This window comes from Microcaecilia unicolor, chromosome 3 (assembly GCF_901765095.1).
Source record: "Microcaecilia unicolor chromosome 3, aMicUni1.1, whole genome shotgun sequence".
NCBI classification, from domain to species: domain Eukaryota; kingdom Metazoa; phylum Chordata; class Amphibia; order Gymnophiona; family Siphonopidae; genus Microcaecilia; species Microcaecilia unicolor.
In genome coordinates, this window is record NC_044033.1 from 462717287 (window position 1) to 462740811 (window position 23525).

Below are 23525 nucleotides of genomic sequence, written 5' to 3' on the forward strand. Positions count from 1 at the left end.
GGGGGATGTTTAGATGTCACCACCGTATCCAAATAGCCTAACAATGGCCCAACAAGTTGTGCTTGCAGTAATTTATAAAATTCCCCTGTGAACCCATCTGGGCCTGGAGCCGAACATAATTTTAATGCTCAAATTGCCCCTTTTATTTCCTTTGCTGCTAAAGCCATTCATCTGTGCTACAAGCTCAGGGGTCAAAGTGGGCATGCCCAAAGCCTCGAGTAAATCCAGTGTGCTAGGAGTTCCCACAGGAGATGGCGGCCTAGCTGCATATACGGATTTAAAGTGGTTAAAAAACATTTGTGCAACTTCTTGCAAATTAGTGGCGGTGCTCTCGTCCACTTTTTTTATACTAGGGATATAGCAAGATTTGATCCAGGTCTTTGTCAATTTAGCTAGAAGTCTGCTGGATCTAGTGCCTTTTAAAAAATAGGCATGTTTCTTATATAAAAGCATTTTGGTAGTGCACTCATGTATCATTCCATTCAGGGCTGCCCACATCGCTTTCATGGTCTCAAATAAAGTTGGGGAATGAGATCTAGCATATTGACACCTAAGCGCATGAGGTTTGTTTTCCAGATCAACAATACCTTGTATGAGGTGTTTATTAAGAGCACTTACATATGCTATTACATCCCCTCACAGGTCTGCATTGGCAGCTGGCCAAAAGAGCATGGGATCATTGATATGTTGTTTATTGTGCGAGGCGTAAGCCTCCCATTTATCAATTAGATAAGACTTGAAGTCCTCCATATGGAAAAGGTAGGACGGAAACCGCCAACCCGATGCCGCTCTGAAGTAAGACTCCTTATCAATATCTACCCAAACTGGCGCGTGATCTGAAATCTCCTCCAGACCTATTTCTATTGTTAGAGGTCGATCTTATCAAGCAAGTTTTCAATAGTTTTACAGTTTAACAGTTGTTTGGGCAAAGAGTTCCATGTAGTTGTACTTTGGTATGAAAACCCAGCATTGTGTATAGTTTTATATTTGATTTTATTACATTCAGGGAAGTATAATACAAGAAAGTCTCTGGATGATTTTTTAGCATTGCATGTTGTTAGCTCTATAAGATTTTGCATATTAGATGTGAATGATGTGAATGAACCCATAAATTTGAAAGTAATGCATGAACTTATAGGTAGCCAGGGTAGTTTGAGTAGAAGCAGGGTCGCTTTGGCGTATCAGGCAGCTTTAAGTACATGATGAGCTGATGTTTTGAGCAGTTTGTAATTTTCTGATTAGTGAGGTCTTAAGTCCTGCATAGACTGCAAGGATTGAGTTAATGATCTGAAAATTGTGTTCTGAAAATAAGGTTTTAATCTTTTTAGTTTCCATAATGATTTGAATACATTAGACACTAATCTGGATACTTGTGGTTCAAATAAGAGATGTTGATTAATTATTATTCCCACGATTTTCAAATTATGCTCCAGTGGATAAATTTTGTTACCAACAGTAAAAGTAGAAGAAGTTGGTTGGTGAGGGTTTGTTAGTATTAAGAATTTGGTTTTCTCTCTGTTAAGTTTCAGTTTGAAATTGTTTGCCCATGATTCCATTTGGTCTAGGCTCGACTTTATATTGGTTAAGATTTCTTTCGATATCTTTGTCAAATGTGACATAGATTGTAACATCATTGGCACACATGAAACAGTTGAAACCAATTGATTCAAGTAAATAACCTAGAGGTGCCATCATTATATTAAACAGGATGGGGGAGAGAGGAAAGCCTTGTGGCACTCCGCAATTAGGGGACCAGGAAACTGAGAAGAGGTCTGATTGTTTTACTTGGTAGAATCTAGAGGTGAGAAAGCCCTTGAACCATTGAAGAACATTGCCGGATATACCAATATAATCTATCAGATCAAGTAGAATGTCATGGTCCATTGTATCAAAAACGCTGTACATATCAAATTGTAAGATTTGCCATTTCTTAGCTCTTTTCTGAAGTTTGCAATAAGCATTGTTAGGACTGTTTCAGTGCTGTAAGAGAACCTGAAACCTGATTGGCAGGCATGTAATATCAAGAATGAGTTAAGATAGTACATGAATTCTTGGGTAACCAGGCCTTCCATTATTTTAACTAACAGTGGAATAGAGGCTACAGGTCTATAGTTTGAAACTTCATTCAAGCTGGATTGTGGGTTTTGGGAAATGGGGGTTAGGATTATTTTTCCATTTTTTGAAGGAAAAATTCCATGAGAAAGCATAAATGTTATATTTGATTGCAAGCATTGTAGGAACTGTTCAGGAGCTGATTTTAAGAGGTAGCTGGGACATGGGTTAAGTATACATTGAGAGGATGCATATTTTAGTAAGCAGAGCTTGACTGAGTCTAATGTTGGTTTGGAGAAGGAAATCCATATTCTGTCTGCAGGAAGGCAATTGGGAGATGTGGCAGGTATATTGAAAAGATTTGTGACTGGACTTGTAGAACCTTTCAGGTCATTCCAGAGCGACAATTTTCTGTTCAAAATAATTTGCTACTTGGTCAGCAGAAGGAGCTGATTCATTGCCAATAGTTAGGGGTTGTGTATTTAGTAGATAGTTGGGGGTTGTGTATTTAGTAGATTGTTAACTAGGGAATAGAGGGGGTCTTTTACTAAAGCTTAGTTTGAGTTATCTGCAGCAGGGCCCATTTTATTCCTATAGGCCCTGCTGCAGATAACTCGAGCTAAGCTTTAGTAAAAAAAAACCCAGAGTTTCCTAGTATTTAGAGAGAATTGGCCAATATATTTGGCATAATAAGATGTTTTGGCTTCTTTGATTTTATTTTTGTACTCGCTTAATGATTCTCTCCGATTTTCCCAATTCATTTTGGTTTTTGATCTTGACCATAATCTTTCTAGGTGTCTGCAGTTTCTTTTTGTTTTAAGGATGTCTTCTGAGAACCAGGGTGAGAGTTTCTTGGTGGGTCTGAATTTTGTTTTCATTGGTGCTATATCATTAAGCACAGTTGTACATAAGTTGCCCAGGTGTGGTTAAAGCATTACTGAGTGAAGATGTGAGGAGTGTATCTATCTGGATATTGGACCAAAATTCTTCAAAGATAATTTTGCCTCTTGTTTTGAAAGTAGACTTTTTGTATTTTATAAATGTATTTGGGTTATTTTCTTTCCAATTAAGTGTGAAATTTAATTTAAAATGGTCTGAACATGAGACTTCAGATATTTGAAAGTTGGTGGAGTCTGTGAATCTATGAGCTAGAATGTCAAGTTGGTGATCTTTGTTATGTGATTGGGAGTTGGTAAGTGAGGAATGTAAAAATTCCAGGTATTAAGAAAATGTAAGACGCTTTTGGTATTGGGATCATTGTGTTTGTCCAGATCTAAGCTAATATTTATTTATTTATTTATTTGTTACATTTGTAACCCACATTTTCCCACCTATTTGCAGGCTGAATGTGGCTTACATAGTACAGTGAGGCAGTAGCTACCTCCAGTGGAGAAAAGAGTAATATCTCCCACTAGTATGATGTTGTCTGAATTGACACATGTATTGGCAATGAATTCAGTGATATCCTCTTCCACTTTATTCCAGTTTCCTGATGGGCGATATAGTAGTAGTAAATTGATAATGTTTGGATCATGTTAGTCCTATTACTCGGTTTCAAACTGTCATTTCCAAGTTTACCTCATTGATTGTAATTATGCTTATATTTGGTCATTTTACCATTGTTATGCTGTTAACAAAATTGGAAGTTTAATATAAATCTGTACCTGCTGTACACCACCTTGGGCGAATCTTTTCATAAATGTAGTTAATAAATCCCAATACATAAATAAACTAATTTTTGTTGTCACATCTAATTCTCCATCTTTTAATCCTTCACTAAGAACATATTTATGTAGTGAAGTATCATCAGTAAAAGCATTAAAAACAGTGTCGCTGTCATAACAACCAGTTGTGAAAAACTCTGCAGTCACTTCAATAATAGAACACCAATGTATTTTTTAATAATTAAAGCAAACCAAGGGTGGAAGAAAACCAAATCCAAATGACCAGTCCAAGACAGGGAGTAAGAGCTTCAGAACAAGTTTATTGGGACCCAACACGGTCCGTGTTTCCCCGAGACTGTGCACTTTGTGCATTCAGCATTCTCCCACCCGTGCTTTGTTTGCACCTCCATGTTTTTGGCATTGTGCTGAAGGTTGATGTTACCTGACCCCTAAGGAAGGCTTCTTGCCGAAACACGGACCATGTCGGGTCCCAATAAACTTGTTCTGAAGTTCTTACTCCCTGGTTTGGACTGGTCATTTGGATTTGGTTTTCTTCCACCCTTGGTTTGCTCTGCTTGTGTTTCTGTGGAAGATGTGAACCCCCCCCCCCCCCTTCCTTTTTTTAATAATTATTCAGGAAGGTAACAGAGAACTAATCTATTGATCATTCTTCCCTGTCTTTAGGTAGAAGCTGTGACAAACAACACTGATTCTATATTATTAAAACTGGATCTTCATGATAAAGCGCTTGATTGGAATGTGAATGGCAAATTCTTACCATCGATTCCTGCACCAAGTCCTCCAGCTTATGCAGACTGCTGGTCTTGCCACAACTATACTTCCTCTGTATGGTATCCTTCAAATTCTTTAAATAATCCATCGATTCTTTGGTATCATTGAAGAACTAGAAAGAGATAGAGAAGCTGGTTCTTACTTTGTGATCAGGACACTAAAAGGAACGTTTCATCCCAGTCTGGATTCAGGTGCTATTACAGTACAGAGCCTTATTAACTGTCTGATGACCTGTTGTGTAAACTGGATGACAGCACGGACTTCTTTTAATTCTCCATAATTTTACTGCTGCCTTTTGACACTTTAAAGATGTCAAACCACTCATTCTAAAACAGGCCGCTTAAATTTACAGAATATTGCTGTCCACTCACATAAGGGCACACTTACATGTGTAAATGGCAGCCCCACACCTACCCACAATTCTTCATTATGTGCTAAAGGGAGTGTTCACAAGGGAGCGGTCTAGGTGGGTCATAGGTAAGAGAAAGGGAAAGGGATTTGATATACCGTCTTTCTGTGGTTAAGATCAAAGCGCTTTACATATTACATACGGGTACTTATTTTGTACCTGGGGCAATGGAGGGTTAAGAGACTTGCCCAGAGTCAGAAGCAGTTGTAGTGGGAATGAAACTTGGTTCTCCTGGTCTCAGGTTGCTGTGCTAACCACTAGGCCTACTCCTCCATGTGGGAGTCAACATTTAGGGAGGCAACTTACAGAATATTCTAAGTTGCATGCCTAAATGGCACATGTCAGTGCAGACCTGTCATAAATGATAGCACCTCCATTTAGATGTGATGATGCTGTGTTACACTAGTATTCTATAAGGACACTTATCTGTGTAACTGTCCTTACAGAATAGACTCACTCCATACATTATTATGGAGCCTACATGGTGGTGCCCGATTTTAAAATTGCCTCCTAAGTGCACCTTGATGAGGCAGTACATGCAACTGCACAAGCGATAGTGCACAGTACATATCGTGTGCTAACTGCAAAGTGTAGCCCACGTCCATTCTCTGCCTATAACTCACCTAGTTCTCGCCCTCTAATGCAGCAGGCAGTTAACATGTAAAATAGCGCACGCTTTCATGCCAGCATGGTAACAGTTACTGCTGTCATGTGCTAACAGTTCGTGCTAATTCAGGTGTTATCTAGGTTTTAAAATCCTTTATGGCTTGGCTCCTTTTTATTTAGCTGAGTGGATTAATGTTCCAAAAAATAAAAAAAAAAGAAGTTTTCAAGAATGCACGGGCCTACATTTTCCAAACCCTAGCAAGCCGAAGAATAAAAACTACCATTTCTGCAAGCTTTGCATATTAGGCTTCGACAATTTGGAATTCATTTCCTATTTATACTATGTTTATGTTTATTTAGTACCTGATACCCCACGAATTCTATTACAGGTCTCAGCAGTTTACAAACTAAAATCATAATCAATAGAAAAGAACGCCATAATTTACAGGTCAGAGCAAAACAGTCAAACCAAATTACCACTAACAGTACAGTCTATATCTAATTTTCGCTACTGACCATGAAAGTGTCATAGAAATGCCAGATCCATCTGCAACCAAGGACTATTTGATCTGAATGTTTGAATAGATGTTGATCTTATGTCACATAACTTTATTGTCAGTTCTAAGGTTTTGCCTGGCTATCTTTGATATTGTGATCTGCATAGAGTTCTAATGGGTGTTTGCGGAATTTTTATAATGTAATGTAATGTAGTAACTTTCGTAAAAGAGCTCCTTTATGTTTTGAATTGGCCAAGTCAAAGTTTCAGCCTAAAACCTAACAAAAGGTATTAATCTGGATTTAGGTCACACCTTTTCAAGTATAGCTCAGTGTGAATTACATTCAGGTACACTACATATTTCCCTGTCTTTGGATGCTTACAATCTAAGGGGACAATTCTATAACTTAGAGCCATGATGTAGACATTAGAATGCTGCATACTTAGTGCCAATTCTATAATGGCATCAGGGCCTACCTAAGCCATTACAGAAATACTAACACATAGCTACATTGGTGCACTGAAATATAAGCATGCCCACTTACGGTAGATCAATGGCTGGCATAAGCTTGCATGCTTAAGTGTGCTATGCAGTGCATGCAACTGATAGTGTTCTGTAAGCTGTGTGCATCGCTTGGCAACATGCCCATGGCCTACCCATATATGTACTATATTTATCTGATATCCAGTTTTTTTCTGTTATTTGTCTTCACCTTTCCATGTATTGACATATAATTTGGATGATATTTTTAGTCCATTTATTTATCCCACCTAATTTTAATATAATCTTTATACATTCAGGCTTATTTTCGAAAGACAAGGGCGCCCATCTTTCGACACAAATCGGGAGATGGGCGTCCTTCTCCCAGGGTCGCCCAAATCGGCATAATCGAAAGCCGATTTTGGGCGTCCTCAACTGCTTTCCATCACGGGGACGTCCAAAGTTCAAGGGGGCATATCGGAACCATAGCGAAGGTGGGACTGGGGCGTGCCTAACATTAGGGCGTCCTCGACCGGTAATGGAAAAAAGAAGGGCGTCCCTGACGAGCACTTGGGCGACTTTACTTGGTCCTTTTTTGTTATGACCAAGCCTTAAAAAGGTGCCCGAACTGACCAGATGACCACTGGAGGGAATCGGGGATGACCTCCCCTTGTTCCCCCCCCCCCAGTGGTCACTAACCCCATCCCACCCTCAAAAAAAAACCTTTTAAAAATATTTTTTCCAGCCTCTATGCCAGCCTGAAATGTCACACCCAGTTCCCTGACAGCAGTATGCAGGTCCCTGGAGCAGTTTTGGTGGGTGCAGTGCACTTCAGGCAGGCGGACCCAGGCCCACCCCCCCTACCTGTTACACTTGTAGTGGTAAATGTGAGCCCTTCAAAACCCACCAGAAACCCACTGTACCCACATATAGGTGCCCCCCTTCACCCCTTAGGGCTATGGTAGTGGTGTACAGTTGTGGGTAGTGGATATATTTTTTTGGGGGGGGGGGTTGGGGGGCTCAGCACACAAGGTAAGGGAGTTATGCACCTGGGAGCAATTTATGAAATCCACTGCAGTCCCCCGAGGGTGCCCAGCTGGTGTCTTGGATGTCAGGGGGACCAGTGCACTACGACTGCTGGCTCCTCCCACGACCAAATGGCTTGCATTTGGTCGTTTCTGAGATGGGCGTCCTTGGTTTCCATTATCGGCGAAAATCAGGGACGACCATCTCTAAGGACAACCATCTCTAAGGTCGACCTAAATTTCGCGATTTGGGCATTCCCGACCATATTATCGAAACGAAAGATGGCCGCCCATCTTGTTTCGATAATACGGGTTTCCCCGCCCCTTCACTGGGATGTCCTGCGAGGACGTCCTCAGGAAAACTTGGGCGCCCCTTTCGATTATGCCCTTCCACATTTTAAAATTTTTACAAGTATTTAATTTTTATGGATTTAATCTATTTTTAATATGATTTAATCCTTTCATGACTTATATGTGTATAAATATTTCTTCATATATGTTCTAATTTCTAGACCCCTGATGCAGGCACTTTGCCGAAACACAGTACTGTGTCGGGTTTTTGAAGAACTGACAGTTTTTGAATAATAAAGACTTTGATATTTAAATGTTTTGTCTCCTCGTCCTCTGTGAAAGAGCCCTGCTACCTTCATTACTCCTTTCGTTTGGTGCTACCCATATTTCACCCACGTACATGCCCCCCTGTATGTAACAATAATGCCTAGTGTCTTGTCTAGGTAGTGGTGAGCCCTTAGGTTCTCTGAGGCCCATAGGACCTCAGAGGACTGCCGCGCACCCCGGATCTTCACCCGCGGCGACCGCCGTTCACCGGAGGTTGAGCCCCCAGCTGCAGGCGGCCAGCGGGACTGCTGGAACCGCGGGGTGACGGCCGGCCTGGCGGAACACCAGCAACACAGTCCCGACTGAGTGGCTAGCAGGGACGGCTAGCGCTGCAAAGCACAGTCTCTGAGGGTGGCTAGCAAGGACGGCTAGCGAAAGGAACACCGTCTCTGAAGGTAGCTAGCAAGGACGGCTAGCAGGACGAAGAACACAGTCTCTGAGGGTGGCTAGCAAGGACGGCTAGCGGGAGGAACACAGTCTCTGAAGGTAGCTAGCAAGGACGGCTAGCAGGACGAAGAACACAGTCTCTGAGGGTGGCTAGCAAGGACGGCTAGCGGGGGAAACACAGTCTCTGAAGGTGGCTAGCAAGGACGGCTAGCGGGAGGAACACAGTCTCTGAAGGTAGCTAGCAAGGACGGCTAGCAGGACGAAGAACACAGTCTCTGAGGGTGGCTAGCCAGGACGGCTAGCGGGAGAAACACAGTCTCTGAAGGTGGCTAGCCAGGACGGCTAGCAGGACGAGGAACACAGTCTCTGAGGGTGGCTAGCAAGGACGGCTAGCGGGACGAAGAACACAGTCTCTGAAGTGGCTAGCAAGGACAGCTAGCAGGACGAAGAACACAATCTCTGAAGTGGCTAGCAAGGACGGCTAGCAGGACGAAGAACACAATCTCTGAAGTGGCTAGCAAGGACGGCTAGCAGGACGAAGAACACAATCTCTGAAGTGGCTAGCAAGGACGGCTAGCAGGACGAAGAACACAGTCTCTGAGGTGGCTTCTGACATTTGAAACGGAAGCCCCGAGCCCTCCTTGTTCCGGGGTTTAAATCCCCCGCCCGTCCATCCTCTCCCTGGAGAAGAGCCAATCCCTGTAGCCCTGACAGGCAAGGATGGCCGGGATTGGAGGACCCGCCTCGCAGGCGGAGTTCCTCCTGCCATGCACCAATCCGGCGCAAGGGGGCGGGGCTTGCACTCCTCTCAGCTCCGGTCGGGGAGACAACGACGCCGCCGCCATCTTGGCCGGCGTCCTCTCTTCCCTGGGGCCGGCGTTCGGTCCTGCGGGTTGCCAGCCTTGGGCCGCCCCGCGGAAGTGCCGGCCCCGTCGGCGGCCTGTCTCTGCCGCACCGGGGCCCGCGGCCCCCGCCGACCATCGCTCCCCGCCGCGGGAGCACTGGTAAGGTCCCGAAACGGGACAGTATCCTTCCCGGATGCCTCCTTTCCCCCGGACCCGGGTTTGGAAGGATACCGGGCGTGGAAGGCTTTGACCAACTCTGGAGCATGTACATTTGCCGCGGGCTCCCAGGAGTTGTCTTCGGGGCCAAAGTTCTTCCATGACAATAGGTAATATAACTTCCCCCGCCGCTTCTTTGAATCCAGAACATCCTCCACCTCATACTCTGGATCGGGATCTGCTTCAAGATCTTCGGTCTCCTGCCGTTGGGGGTGCCATCGAGATCCTTGAAAGCTTTTCAATAGGGAAATATGGAAGGCGTTATGCACCCGCAGGGTCCTAGGCAATCGCAACCGATAAGTCACAGCTCCAATTCGAGATTGGATTGCAAACGGTCCAATATACCGAGGTCCTAATCTCCGCGAGGGTACCCGAAGTCGGAGATATTTGGTGCTTAACCAGACCTTCTGCCCTGGTTGCAAGTCGGGAGCGGGTTTCCGATGCCGATCTGCGAAGACCTTGTACTTGGTGGCTGCCTTCTGTAGTTGTTCTCGGGCCATTTCCCAAACTCTTTGCAGATCTGCCAGAGTCACATTAACCATGGGGGTTGGAGATCTAGATGGGAAAGGTGCTGGCAGTCGAGGATGTCGTCCATATACCAAGAAGAATGGAGAGTCTCCCGAGGCCGAGTGGACACTGTGGTTATATGCAAACTCGGCCCAGGGAAGGAGGGAGACCCAGTTATCTTGGCGTTTGTTGACAAACGCTCGTAGGAACCCTTTTAACGTTTGGTTCGCCCTCTCGACCATGCCATTGGTTTGGGGATGGTATGCTGATGAGAAATGGGTCTTCACCCCCAATGCTGTACACAAGGCCCTCCAGAAGCGCGAGGTGAATTGGGGGCCCCGGTCACTAATAATCCGAAGAGGCAGCCCGTGGAGTCGAAAAATATGTTGAATGAAGAGTTGAGCCAATGCGATCGCCGAAGGAAGTCCTGGCAAGGGCACAAAATGGGCCATTCGGGAAAAACGGTCAATTACCACCCAAATCACCGTATGTCCCCGGGAACCGGGAAGGTCGGTGATAAAATCCATGGAAAGTTCCGTCCAGGGCCCTGTCGGTACGGACAGTGGTTGTAGCTTCCCTATGGGGGTCCCGATCACCGGTTTGATCCGGGCGCACACAGGACAGGTGGTGACAAATTGAAGAATGTCCCGTCTCATCTGAGGCCATTGATACTGTCTGGCAATGAGCCGCAGAGTCTTTTGATACCCGAAATGTCCCCCCCATCGGGACGAATGCCCCCATTGCATTACCTTCGCTCGTTCAGCGGCCGGCACTAGTTCCTTAGTAGGAGCCACCTCCCCCACGGCCGCGCTGAGGCAGGCCGGATCCAACATGGGATGGGTTTCCTTAGTCTCCTCAGGAACCTCAAACGCTCTGGAGAGGGAATCCGCAGGGGTATTCTGAGCAGCCGCCCGAAAAACTAATTGAAAATGAAATCTGGCGAAAAACAATGACCACCGGGCTTGTCGGGGATTGAGCCGTTGAGCCTCTTGTAGATACAGTAAATTTTTGTGGTCAGTGATCACTGTGAATCGATGTTCCGCCCCCTCCAACAGATGTCTCCATTCCTGTAGGGCTAATTTCAATGCTAAGAGCTCTCTGTCCCCTACTGTATAATTGCATTCCGCCGGGGAGAATCTACGAGAGAAGAAAGAGCAAGGCTGACGCCGGCCCTTGGAATTCACTTGCGAGAGGACCGCCCCGGCTCCCAACGCAGACGCGTCCACCTCCACAATAAAGGGTTTCTCAGGATCCGGGGCTAGCAAAATGGACGCTGATTTAAAGGCCTCTTTCACCTGGCGAAAGGCCACTTGCGCCTTGGGCGGCCAGTCCCGGACGTTGGCATCTTTTCTAGTAAGGGCCGTCAGCGGCGCAGTCAGTTGAGAATACTGAGGAATAAACTGGCGATAGTAGTTCGCGAATCCCAAAAAACGTTGTAGGGCCTTCAATCCCAGCGGCTGGGGCCACTCTCGAATTGCCCGGAGTTTGTCTGGCTCCATCTGCAGGCCCCCGGGTAACAGAATGTGTCCCAAGAAAGGTAGCGACCTCTGATGAAAAGCGCACTTACTGAGCTTAGCGAACAGGCGGTATTGCCGTAACCGTTGCAGCATGGCGCGAACATGGCTCACATGGTCGGTGGGGTCTTGGGAAAACACCAAGATATCGTCCAGGTACACAATCACTGTGGAGTTCAAAAAATCCTCAAGCACAAAATTGATAAGTCTCTGGAACACCGCAGGGGCATTACACAGGCCAAAGGGCATCACCCGATACTCGAAATGTCCCTCGTGGGTGTTAAAAGCCGTCTTCCACTCGTCCCCTCGCCGAATTCGAACCAAATTGTAGGCCCCCCGCAAGTCCAACTTGGTAAACATCTGGGCCCCTTGCAACTTGCTGAAGAGTTCGGGGATGAGCGGTAGAGGAAAACGATCCTTTATCGTGATGGCATTCAATCCCCGATAGTCAATACAGGGCCTTAAGGAGCCGTCCTTCTTAGTGACAAAAAAGAATCCGGCCCCGGCCGGGGACGTAGAGGGCCGGATAAACCCTTTCCGCAGATTCTCCCGGATGTATTCCTGCATCGCCTTGGACTCTCCTCGGGACAGGGTATATAGGCGACCCCGGGGCGGCACGGTGTCTGCCCTCAAGTTGATGGCACAATCAAACGACCGATGAGGCGGTAGAACCTCCGCCTCCCTGGGATTAAACACATCTGCAAAGTCTCTATAGTCCATAGGCAGTGAGCCCAGCTCTACCTGTGCCCCTCCGGGTACCACCGCCAGGGCAGAGCAGCTGCCGGTCCGGCCCGTACAACCATTCTCCCGACAGGCACTACCCCAGGCTTGGATGCTTCCACTGGTCCAGTCAATAACCGGGCAATGTTTCCGTAACCAGGGCAGTCCCAGGACCACTGGATGAATGGTCCGGGATAGAATCAGGAATCGGGCCTCCTCCTGGTGATCCTCCCCCACCTGGAGCTGCAAATAGGGGGTGATCTCAGTGACTGGCTGCGGTAACGTCGTCCCCTGGATGGAGGTTATTTGCAGTGCCGGCCGCCGCGGGAGCGTAGGCCAGCCCATCTGTTGCAGCAGCTCGTGCCCGATGAAGTTGCCCCCCGACCCCGAGTCCACCAGGGCCCGGGTCTGAATCATGGTCTCATGCCATCGGAGGGTTACTGGTAGCGTGATCAAGGCCTCCGGCAGGGGAGCGGAATGCCCCAAGACCCCTCCCCTCAAGGTGCCTTGGGGGAGACGTTTCCCGCCCGGGAGGGACAGGCTCGAATAAAGTGTCCAGCCTCACCACAATAGAAGCACAGTCCGTCCCACAGGCGTTTCTTCCTAGTGGAGGAGGCCAGCCGTTGCCGGCCCATCACCATCGGCTCTTCCCCCCTCTCCTTGCCATCCCGGTTCCCACGGCAAGGAGATAGCCCCTTGGCAGTCCGGGACATTCCCCGCGTCCACTTCTGCCGTTCTGCCCGGGCTCTGGCTCGTTCCTGGAACCGGGTATCTACTCGGATACAAAGCGAAATCAGGGCATCCAACTGGCCTGGGACCTCTCGTCCTGCCAATTCGTCCTTGATTCGTTCTTGTAACCCTTCCATAAAAATTGCCATCAAGGACTCAGGGTTCCAACGGAGCTCCGTGGCTAAAGTTCGGAAACGGATGGCATAATCGGCCACCGTCCCCTCCCCCTGATGAATTCGCAGCAGTTCCGAGGCCACAGACGATGGTCTTCCCGGAAGGTCAAACACCATACGGAAACGGCGCTGAAATTCACTATAGTCATCCAGGATGGGGTCCTGTTGTTCATTCAATGGGGCCACCCAGGCCAGGGCCTTCCCTTCACATAGGCCCATGATATATCCCACTTTACTTTGGTCTGAAGCAAATGTCTCCGGTTGCATCCGGAAGGCCAAGTTGCACTGATTGAGGAATCCCCGGCAACCTCCGGGGGCCCCATCATATCGTGTCGGCTCAGGGAACCGAGGTCCCGTGCGGAACCCTCCCGAACGGGGAGCCGCTGCGGCCCCCTGGACCGCAGTGGCCTGGTTCTGTACCTGAAGCGTTGACAGTTGCGAGCATACATTCTGAAGCGCCCCTGATAAGGCGTTCAACTGCTCCTGCTGCTGCTGAAGTACCTTGGCCAGGTCCCGTAGATCAGGCTGCGTCGGCGAGCTCATGGCTTCCGTTTCCTGTCTTGTCTAGGTAGTGGTGAGCCCTTAGGTTCTCTGAGGCCCGTAGGACCTCAGAGGACTGCCGCGCACCCCGGATCTTCACCCGCGGCGACCGCCGTTCACCGGAGGTTGAGCCCCCAGCTGCAGGCGGCCAGCGGGACTGCTGGAACCGCGGGGGTGACGGCCGGCCTGGCGGAACACCAGCAACACAGTCCCGACTGAGTGGCTAGCAGGGACGGCTAGCGCTGCAAAGCACAGTCTCTGAGGGTGGCTAGCAAGGACGGCTAGCGAAAGGAACACCGTCTCTGAAGGTAGCTAGCAAGGACGGCTAGCAGGACGAAGAACACAGTCTCTGAGGGTGGCTAGCAAGGACGGCTAGCGGGAGGAACACAGTCTCTGAAGGTAGCTAGCAAGGACGGCTAGCAGGACGAAGAACACAGTCTCTGAGGGTGGCTAGCAAGGACGGCTAGCGGGGGAAACACAGTCTCTGAAGGTGGCTAGCAAGGACGGCTAGCGGGAGGAACACAGTCTCTGAAGGTAGCTAGCAAGGACGGCTAGCAGGACGAAGAACACAGTCTCTGAGGGTGGCTAGCCAGGACGGCTAGCGGGAGAAACACAGTCTCTGAAGGTGGCTAGCCAGGACGGCTAGCAGGACGAGGAACACAGTCTCTGAGGGTGGCTAGCAAGGACGGCTAGCGGGACGAAGAACACAGTCTCTGAAGTGGCTAGCAAGGACAGCTAGCAGGACGAAGAACACAATCTCTGAAGTGGCTAGCAAGGACGGCTAGCAGGACGAAGAACACAATCTCTGAAGTGGCTAGCAAGGACGGCTAGCAGGACGAAGAGCACAATCTCTGAAGTGGCTAGCAAGGACGGCTAGCAGGACGAAGAACACAATCTCTGAAGTGGCTAGCAAGGACGGCTAGCAGGACGAAGAACACAGTCTCTGAGGTGGCTTCTGACATTTGAAACGGAAGCCCCGAGCCCTCCTTGTTCCGGGGTTTAAATCCCCCGCCCGTCCATCCTCTCCCTGGAGAAGAGCCAATCCCTGTAGCCCTGACAGGCAAGGATGGCCGGGATTGGAGGACCCGCCTCGCAGGCGGAGTTCCTCCTGACATGCACCAATCCGGCGCAAGGGGGCGGGGCTTGCACTCCTCTCAGCTCCGGTCGGGGAGACAACGACGCCGCCGCCATCTTGGCCGGCGTCCTCTCTTCCCTGGGGCCGGCGTTCGGTCCTGCGGGTTGCCAGCCTTGGGCCGCCCCGCGGAAGTGCCGGCCCCGTCGGCGGCCTGTCTCTGCCGCACCGGGGCCCGCGGCCCCCGCCGACCATCGCTCCCCGCCGCGGGAGCACTGGTAAGGTCCCGAAACGGGACACCTAGCACTTATAAGCATAAAATTGGTGCCTCAGATGTGCACTAACGCTATCATTCTATAACATAGGCACTTGATGCCTATCATTAAGAACATTAATCCTCAGTGAGTTTTGATGGCAACTCCTGTAGTTGGAACATAAGAACAGAGCCGGGCAGACTTCTACAGTCTATGTCCCAGAAACACTAAAGAAAGACCATGATCAAGTAATATAATATCACGTTCATTGTTGATTTAATCTTGAATTGATAATGAATGTAACTGTTGGGCAGACTGGATGAATCTATTTCTGCCGTCACTTACTATGTTACTAGATTCTATAAAGCTCGTCCAAATTTGGGTGCAGATCCCAGACCGGTGGCCAAAATAATTAGTAAATAGGCTCCAATGATTAAATTACTGGAGTTAACAAACAATTGCCACTAATTATGATTTGGGGGGCCGATCTAGCTACATGCTATTCTGTAACAATGGGTGCTCAAATTGGATCACGCCATGGGAGGGGCATAGGCGAGTCAGGGGTGTTTACAAAAGGTGTGTGCACTGTTTCAGAATAGAAGAGATCCACACCCAATTTGCACACCAGGATTTACCCTAGGTTTAGCTGGCATAAGTCCTAGTGCAAAGTGGAGAACTGAATTTAGCACTCAATGCTATTCTATAAAAAGTGCTCATCCCAGAGCGCCCTTTATAGAATAGCGTTGAGCACTGAATTTCATAGAATCCGGCCCTAAGTGACTTGCTCAAGCTCACAGGCAATGGCAGTAGGATTTAAACCCTGGCTTCTCCGGTTCTTAGCCTGTCACACTAGCCAATGCGCTACTCCTCTGCTCCATATGAAGCAGCAAGACCTGAACTGAGCTGATCATGAAAGGAAGTCCTCAAATGTCACACAGTTTGAGGGACCAGAATTCCTTAAGGGGAAACTGAGAGACTGATCAAAACTTTCAGAAAATGCTTAGTTGAAAGCACTGCTGTTCAAGGAGATACAGTCAGTTATTGAATAAATGGGTCCCATATTTTTTTCACACAAGGATACCTAATGCTGAAACTTTCTGCTGAATAATGAAAATATAACTTGTGGTCTCGGTTATTTATTCATCAGGGTTACATTTCTCTGTTACCATAGTTTAGATCAGGATTTAATGATGCTTTGAGTATAAATTGTACTAAAATGCAGACTATCCCAAGAGGACCACACTCTTTTTCTCAGCAGCGGACAGGCAGTAAATACAACACAGACTGGGTAATAATCGTTCATTCAGTTACCTCAAAGTATGCAGCATTTTCTCGTAAATGTTGTTCCACACAGTGGCAGAGCTGTAGGATCCAGCTCCACTGAGTCTGCATGGCAGCTCGATAGGCCTAAAACAAAGAAAAACACAGTGCTGCTATTATCATAACTATTGGTACGTTACCAGGCTTGGTGTGGACTACAGAAACAAGGGCATCAATATTATGACATTGCATGTATATGCCATATAAACTCAGATATAAACCTATCTAAATATAAATCGAGATAACTGTTTTCATCCCAAAAAATGGGGAAAGCTGTTAACTTGAGTGTAAACTGGTGGGGGGGGGGGGAGGGAGTTATAGTCAAGTGTTTCTCTCCTTCTTCCCTCCCCTGTGGTGTCATGCATTTCTACCTTTCCCCCTCCCCTGTGGTAACCAGCATTTTTTTTATCTTACCTTCCTCCTGTGACAATGCTGGGGGAATGAGGAGCAGACCTCCTCACTCAGTGGCATCCCTGGATCCCCCCTCCCCCCGTGGTATGCAGCATTTTTCCCCTTATCTTCCCCTCACAAGGAGGAGCAGAGTACCTCACTTAGTGGTGTCCCTGGATCATGAGTCAGTGATGGTATGGTAAGTCTCCCAGCTGACACTGACAACGTCACAATCAGCCAGTGCAGAGGCCTTGAGCATCTGCGCATGCTCAAGGCCTGCCAGCTCCCTCCTCTTCACGTCCTGGTCAGAGGGGGTGGAAGCTGGTAGGCCTTGAGCATGCACAGATGCTCAAGGCCTCCACCCCGGCTGACCGTGATGCTATCTGTGCCAGTCGGGAGAGTTACCACCTAGGACTTGGTGATCCAGGGACACCACTGAGTCTACTCATCTTTCCCACAGCATCAATCGCAGGAGGAATGTAAACAAAAAAATGCTGACACCATGGGGGCTCACATAAAAACCTAGAGGCAATTAGTGACCTTTTTCGGGGACAAAGATTTTTTAGCTTATATTCAAGTATATACAGTATATGATACTTAGATGATTCACCTAACATCACAATTTATATTCAGTGTGCTTGCCCACAGATCGAGGTTCACTGGATCCAGATTATAGATTTTGGTAGTCATCAAAAATGGAGGGGAACTAAGGGAAGAGAAGACTATCTAATTATATCAAGGCTGGGGTCCTCAACCCAGCCCTTAGAACACAATCAGGCAGTCAGGTTTTCAGCATAACCACCATGAATATATATGAAACTACATACAATGGAGGCAATGCATGCTTATCTATTTCAAGCATATTGATGGTGGATATCCTGAAAATGAGACTGCTGGGTGTATCCCCTGCTCTGGGTACAAAGGCCCTGAAATTAGGATCTTACCCTTTTCTCTCCTATTTCTATAAACAACGATGGGGAGAAGAAAGCTGGAAAGTGGGGCAAACAGGGGATAAGTGAGAGGAAGAGACAGACAGACTGGATGAAGGAGAAGGGAAGATGAGGGAAGAACAGGCCAAGCTGTCAAGGGAATGACTGTAGGCTGACTGCTTGCTTATGGGAGGATGGGGGTATCTGTTGGTTGCTCCCAGTGCTGTGTACTGACACATTAAGGGCTTGATTTACTAAGTTCCTTTGGGTAAACAGAGAGTGGGAAGGCAGTAAATCAGCCCTAATGAGGTGAGAGAGAGCTCAAAGGCAATACCCCTATCTCTAAACTTTGGTGGAGAGGAGGGCACAGAATGAGAGGTCTCCCCTGCTGACTCCTAAGTTTTTGGTCTGGCACCTAAATTCAACCAAATTTGTCAAACCCTACCTTATATAATACTAATTATATAGTGGGGCAAAATTCTGGTAAATACAATACATAGATCCAAAACCCACAACCATGAGCTGCACTTTAAGCCTTCACTTCCTGGTTACAAATTCCTTTAGTCTGATTTATAAAAAGTGACTTTTCTTAAAGAAGATCTCTTGAATCTACTTCCAAGCACTCTACTAATAAAGCACATGACCCTCAGAAAATAAATGTATCAGCTAAAATCACAGTCCTCTGGTTTAGAAACACTCAGGACCTACCTCGATAGTTAACCTGGCAGGATGGTTATCGAGCAGAAGCTGGTCTGCCATGTCCTGTACTGCTTTCATCATGTCTTCTTTTTGATCAAGCTCTCTCATCAACTCCTGCTCAGAAACAGAGAAACAATCATTTCTTTAGGGCAGTGGCATAGGCATGGGTGGAGGGGGAACCTTGGGGGCCTAAAAATAGAGGCGCTATCTTCTGCTTTAGCTGGCAGGGGTCCTCAAACCCCACCAGCAGAAGCCCTCATCCAACTGAAGCCTGCCATGTTTCCTGGGCTGCGCTGGCAACTCCTCCCCCCCAACACACATTTGTTTATTCTGAAACGAGGGAGGCCCATCTCCCACCCATGCATGAAAACCAAGAATATGCAGCAGGTGGGCCTCTCCCGTGTATGCTCGGTTTTGTGAAAACCAAGCATGGGCAGGGGTGGGGGCTCAGGGAAAGTGCCAGGCTTTGGCTGGAAGAGAGCTTCTGCTGGCATGGCCTGGGGCCCCCGCCAGCTCAGGTATGTGAGGTCGTAGGGCAAACTTTTGAGGCCCCCCCCCCCCCCCATCACAAAGACACACTTTGGGCTCAGGCCCACAAACCTAAGATCTGGCTATACCCCTGCTTTAGGCCTAGTTCTTTTTTTTTTCAGGTTTTACTTTCACAGCCTCATTTGAGTTCTGCTTACTGCATGGTATTCCTTTTTGCGAGATATGTTTGGATTTCTTTCGCTCCAGTCATATGCCACTTCCTCCTCCTCTTTCTCATTCAACCAGATGAGCTCCCTGGTAGCACGAGACACAAAATTGTGAAGAGTATCGAGATGCCTTTCACGATTTCTGGTGGTGTTCTATTTTGAAGAAAAAAAATAAATGTTCACATATATATTTTTTATACTCAATGTAACCTGCCACATCATTACCAAGCTAACAGAAAGGGCTGAAGATACGTCCAAAGGATCTTACCAAAAGTTTTGCATATTGACTCTCTAGTTTACGCAGTTTCTCTGAATAGCTGAGTTTATGAGCCCCAGTCATTTGGATCTGTACAAAATAAAATGAAAAGAATACTTTAAAACTGTGATATTCTGTTATAAAAGACAATATGATCTGATGATATGCATTACTAACTATATATAACCCATTTTAGGTGAGGTTCTTGCAATAAAATAATAGAACTATGCTAATGGCTTGGTTAATATGGGATTCTAAAGGCATCAATTCTGTAGAATTACTTATAATTTAATTTAATTTGTAATTTTGTATTCTGTTTCAACTGCAAAGCTCAAAATGGATAATAGTGTTAATGACTATCATATCCAGAAGTACAATTACAAAACAATTAAATTATCTATAAACCACATCCCAAATCCTCTCTATTCAAAATTTTAAATCATTTAGTTACATCCCTAACTGATCAGAATGCATGTATAAATGACTAAAGGCCCTGTTTACTAAAGGGTGCTAGTGTTTTTAGCGCACGCTAACCCTAACCCTTGAGACACCCATATATTCCTATAGGTGTCTAGCATTAGCACACACTAACTTTTAGCATGCACTAAAAACGCTAGCGCATCTATAGCATGGCTTAGTAAACAGGGACCTAAAGTCACATCAGATTTAATTTCAAAATTTCTTACCACCTTTCTGGGCTGCAAGCCAAATCACAGCGGATTACAAAAAATATCTTTACATAAATCACAACAGCTCACAAATGATTTCACTGTATGGAAGGTCAGAAGTAAAGCAAAGGATTTAGATAAGTATTATTATTCACCACAATATTACTTTTTCACACATGAAGTGAAACATGGATTGCCCAGGTGATTAAGATAGCCACTGTCTGTGCCAAGATTAGAGCCCATTGATCCTAGCTCCTATTCAAAAACCATTCATCCTCCACTGAAAATTGAAATGAACATGGACAAAAGTTCAAAAAGAAAAGAAGAAACCAGTGATACCCCAAAAAAACAAAAACACTGGAAGCTAGTATTATTCTGACATTAAAAAAATATAAAAAGATACGGCTGGGTTCAATCCAATACCCTAGCAGCAGTATTACAGTGTGGTAAACCCTAGGTACAATTCCTGGAACAAGTGCCTGTTCCTGAGGCCACCTGGGCCTTTGGACTCTGATGAGGCAGGATTTATAGTCCGTGAACAAAAGACGTTCCAGACATCATGCTACAGTGGTATTTACTGACTGCCTCACAGGCATCCTCAAGCCAGATTCCAAAAAGAAGCAAGAACTCTAAGAGCCAAAGGATTATAGTAGTAACAGTCAGGCTCTTTGAGTGAGGGGACAAAATGGTGGAAAAATGCCATGGAGATATGCAAATGAAGGCTCATTTAACCAAACTTCCAACTGAACAAAGTCTAAAAAAGGTAAGATTTTCAGGTTTGAACCCATTCGGTTTTTTTCCAATTTGTTAAGAAATAGAGAACAAATAGCTGTTAAAAGCCTTATTAAAAGAGCAAGTGAGCTGTGATAAGCACAGGGGCGTATCTGCGTGGGGCCACGGGGGCCTGGGCCCCCGCAGATTTCGCCCTGGACCCCCCCTGCCGCCGTCACCTACCTTTGCTGGCGGGGGACCCCAACCCCCGCCAGCCGAGCCGAGGTCTTTTAAAGTTCTTTTTCGTCCTCCGGAGTCCGTGCTGTTCAAAGCTTCTCCTTTCGGAGTCTGACATCGCTGCACGTTGTACGTGCAGGACCACATTCAACGTGCAGCGACGTCAGACTCCGAAAGGAGCAGCTTTGAACAGCACGGACTCCGGAGTAGAGAGCTGCACGGTTTCCGTCCCCGCGGGAATCCCGCGGAACCCGCGGGATTCCCGCGGGGACGGAGGCAGTTCCTGCGGGGTTCCCGCGGGGATGGAACCAGTTCTGTGGGGTTCCCACGGGGACGGAGGCAGTTCCTGCGGGGTTCCCGCGGGGATGGAACCAGTTCTGTGGGCTTCCCGTGAAAGTGTAAGCTGCACCTGCACCAGCCTCTCATCTACCGAATACCAATTTATTTGAGTGCTGTCTCCTCCTCCTCTTCTTCCTTGCTTTAACAGCATAAATGTGGAAAGTCTTCCATTAAGGAGATGGTAGAGTCACAAATGATGACGGAATTCAAAAAGGCGTGGGATGAACACAGAGGATCTCTAATTAGAAAATGGAAGTTATATAAAACCTAACCTTAAATGGCTGCATGTGTGTGGATATGTCAAGTGACACTTAGATGGTGACTCTGGCTGTGATGAACTAGAGCTGATACCTGGCAGACTTGTATGGTCTGTGTCTCATACATGGCAATCTGGTGTAGGATGGGCTGGAAAGGGCTTAGACAGCTACTTCAGTGGCTGGAACATGAGGACAGTGCTGGACAGACTTTTACGGTCTGTGTCCCACAAATGAGAACATGAATAGGCTGGAGTGGGCTTCGATGGCAACTCCAGCAGTTGGAACATAAGGATGGGGCCAGATAGACTTTTGTGGTCTTTGTTCCAGAAACACGAAAGAAAGACCATAATCAAGTATATAATCACACTCGTTGATTTAATGATGAATTGATCATGAGTGTGACTATTGGGCAGAGTGGATGGACCGTTCAGGTCTATTTGCTGTCACTTACTATGTTACTATTAATCCTCTTTGCTCCCAGGCTGGTGCACAGACCTCAGCTCTGACACAGGCACGAGAATCAGATGTCACCTGACCTACTGGCGCGTGCATGTGGCGACCTCTCAGCACACACTGCCAGTGAATCAGAGACAAATCTTACATGTGCGCACCAGAGTGTTCCAAGTTCCAACTTCCGTTCCTTCCTTGCCTACAGTGCTGTGGCTCAAATCCAGAGAGAGACTGAGGGAGCTGACTGGAACTTTCTTTTATGTACTATTAAATTCTTACGGGGATGGGTGGGGATGGATTAAATTCTTGCGGGGATGGGTGGGGACGGGTTGGGATGGTTTAAATTTTTGCGGGGATGGGTGGGGATGGGTAAGATTCCAGTGGGGATGGGTGGGGACGGGTAAGATTCCAGCAGGGACGGGCGGGGATGGGTAAGATTTCTGTCCCTGTGCAACTCTCTACTCCGAAGGAATATTTTTAAAGGCAGCGGCAGGAGGAAGCGGACCTCGGCTGGCGGGGGTTGGGGTCCCCCACCAGCAAAGGTCGGTGACGGTGGCAGGGGGGTCGGCACTGGCAGTGGTGGCTGGGGGGGAGGACGACTACAACAGTGGCGGCGGCGGGGGGGGGGGCTATAATGTGCCCCCTCACTCTGGCCCTGGCCCCCCCTACCGCCGCATTTGAGATACGCCTCTGGATAAGCATAGTTATTTCCTTATGGTTAACAACAAAAACAGAACACTGAGAGAATGAGATCTTTTCATACCTCACTAATCATAGCTTCTTTAAGGCTAGATTCAAATTCTTCAACAGCTCTGCAGACATTTTTGTGATCTTCTAGATGACCTTCAACACTTGGCAGATCTGAACCCCATTCAGCACGATCAAGCTGCACCTTTGGAAAACAATGAAAGATTGATCCAAATCTCTCCCAGAAGGACAGCAGATCACCAATGGTAAGCCAGATCTTAGACTAACATGTTTACCTGCATTTCTTCCACCCAGCTCAGAAGGTCTTGAACAAATCTGATATTGACTTCCTCTTCAGTCAAATTCTGATCAGCAATGGCTGATTTCATTAGGGGTTTCCGTATCTGCATAAGCTTGAGAGACTGCAATGCGCCTGGGGCTACTCCTGTCACATAGTTCTGGATTAACCCTGGAGTTGTAAATGCTGGAGTGATGACTGAAGTCAGCCTTGGAGTAAAACCATGCGATAAGCCTGCTGTTAAACTGGATGGAGTCAAGGAAGGTGTGAAACTTTGAGTTAGGCTCGAGTTTAAGGTAGGGTTCAAGTTCTGCTGAAATCCTGAGTTTAAGCTTTGCGTTATTCCTGATATCATAAGCTTTGTCTGCTCTGTTGACAACGTTCGGCCCTTGCTGTACACCGCAGAGCATTCATTCCTTAATGCCATTAGCTCATCACGAAGCTTAGCAACCCTGTAAAGGAATAATATATGCAGAATATTCAGACATC

The 23525-nt window shown here is 47.1% G+C and overlaps 1 protein-coding gene across 3 annotated transcripts in view; it reads right to left on the reverse strand.

Annotated features, from left to right (window-relative positions):
* DST (dystonin) overlaps nucleotides 1-23525 on the reverse strand; it is a 509263-nt gene that overhangs the window by 474124 nt on the left and 11614 nt on the right. For all 3 annotated transcript variants that reach the window (XM_030198986.1, XM_030198985.1, XM_030198987.1), the window contains exons 4-10: nucleotides 23035-23488; nucleotides 22815-22943; nucleotides 19402-19479; nucleotides 19125-19286; nucleotides 18448-18552; nucleotides 16412-16507; nucleotides 4495-4620 (exon numbers count right to left, since the gene is read on the reverse strand). In XM_030198986.1, the coding sequence (XP_030054846.1) occupies nucleotides 4495-4620; nucleotides 16412-16507; nucleotides 18448-18552; nucleotides 19125-19286; nucleotides 19402-19479; nucleotides 22815-22943; nucleotides 23035-23488 (1150 nt within the window). The remainder of the gene's footprint in view (nucleotides 1-4494; nucleotides 4621-16411; nucleotides 16508-18447; nucleotides 18553-19124; nucleotides 19287-19401; nucleotides 19480-22814; nucleotides 22944-23034; nucleotides 23489-23525) is intronic.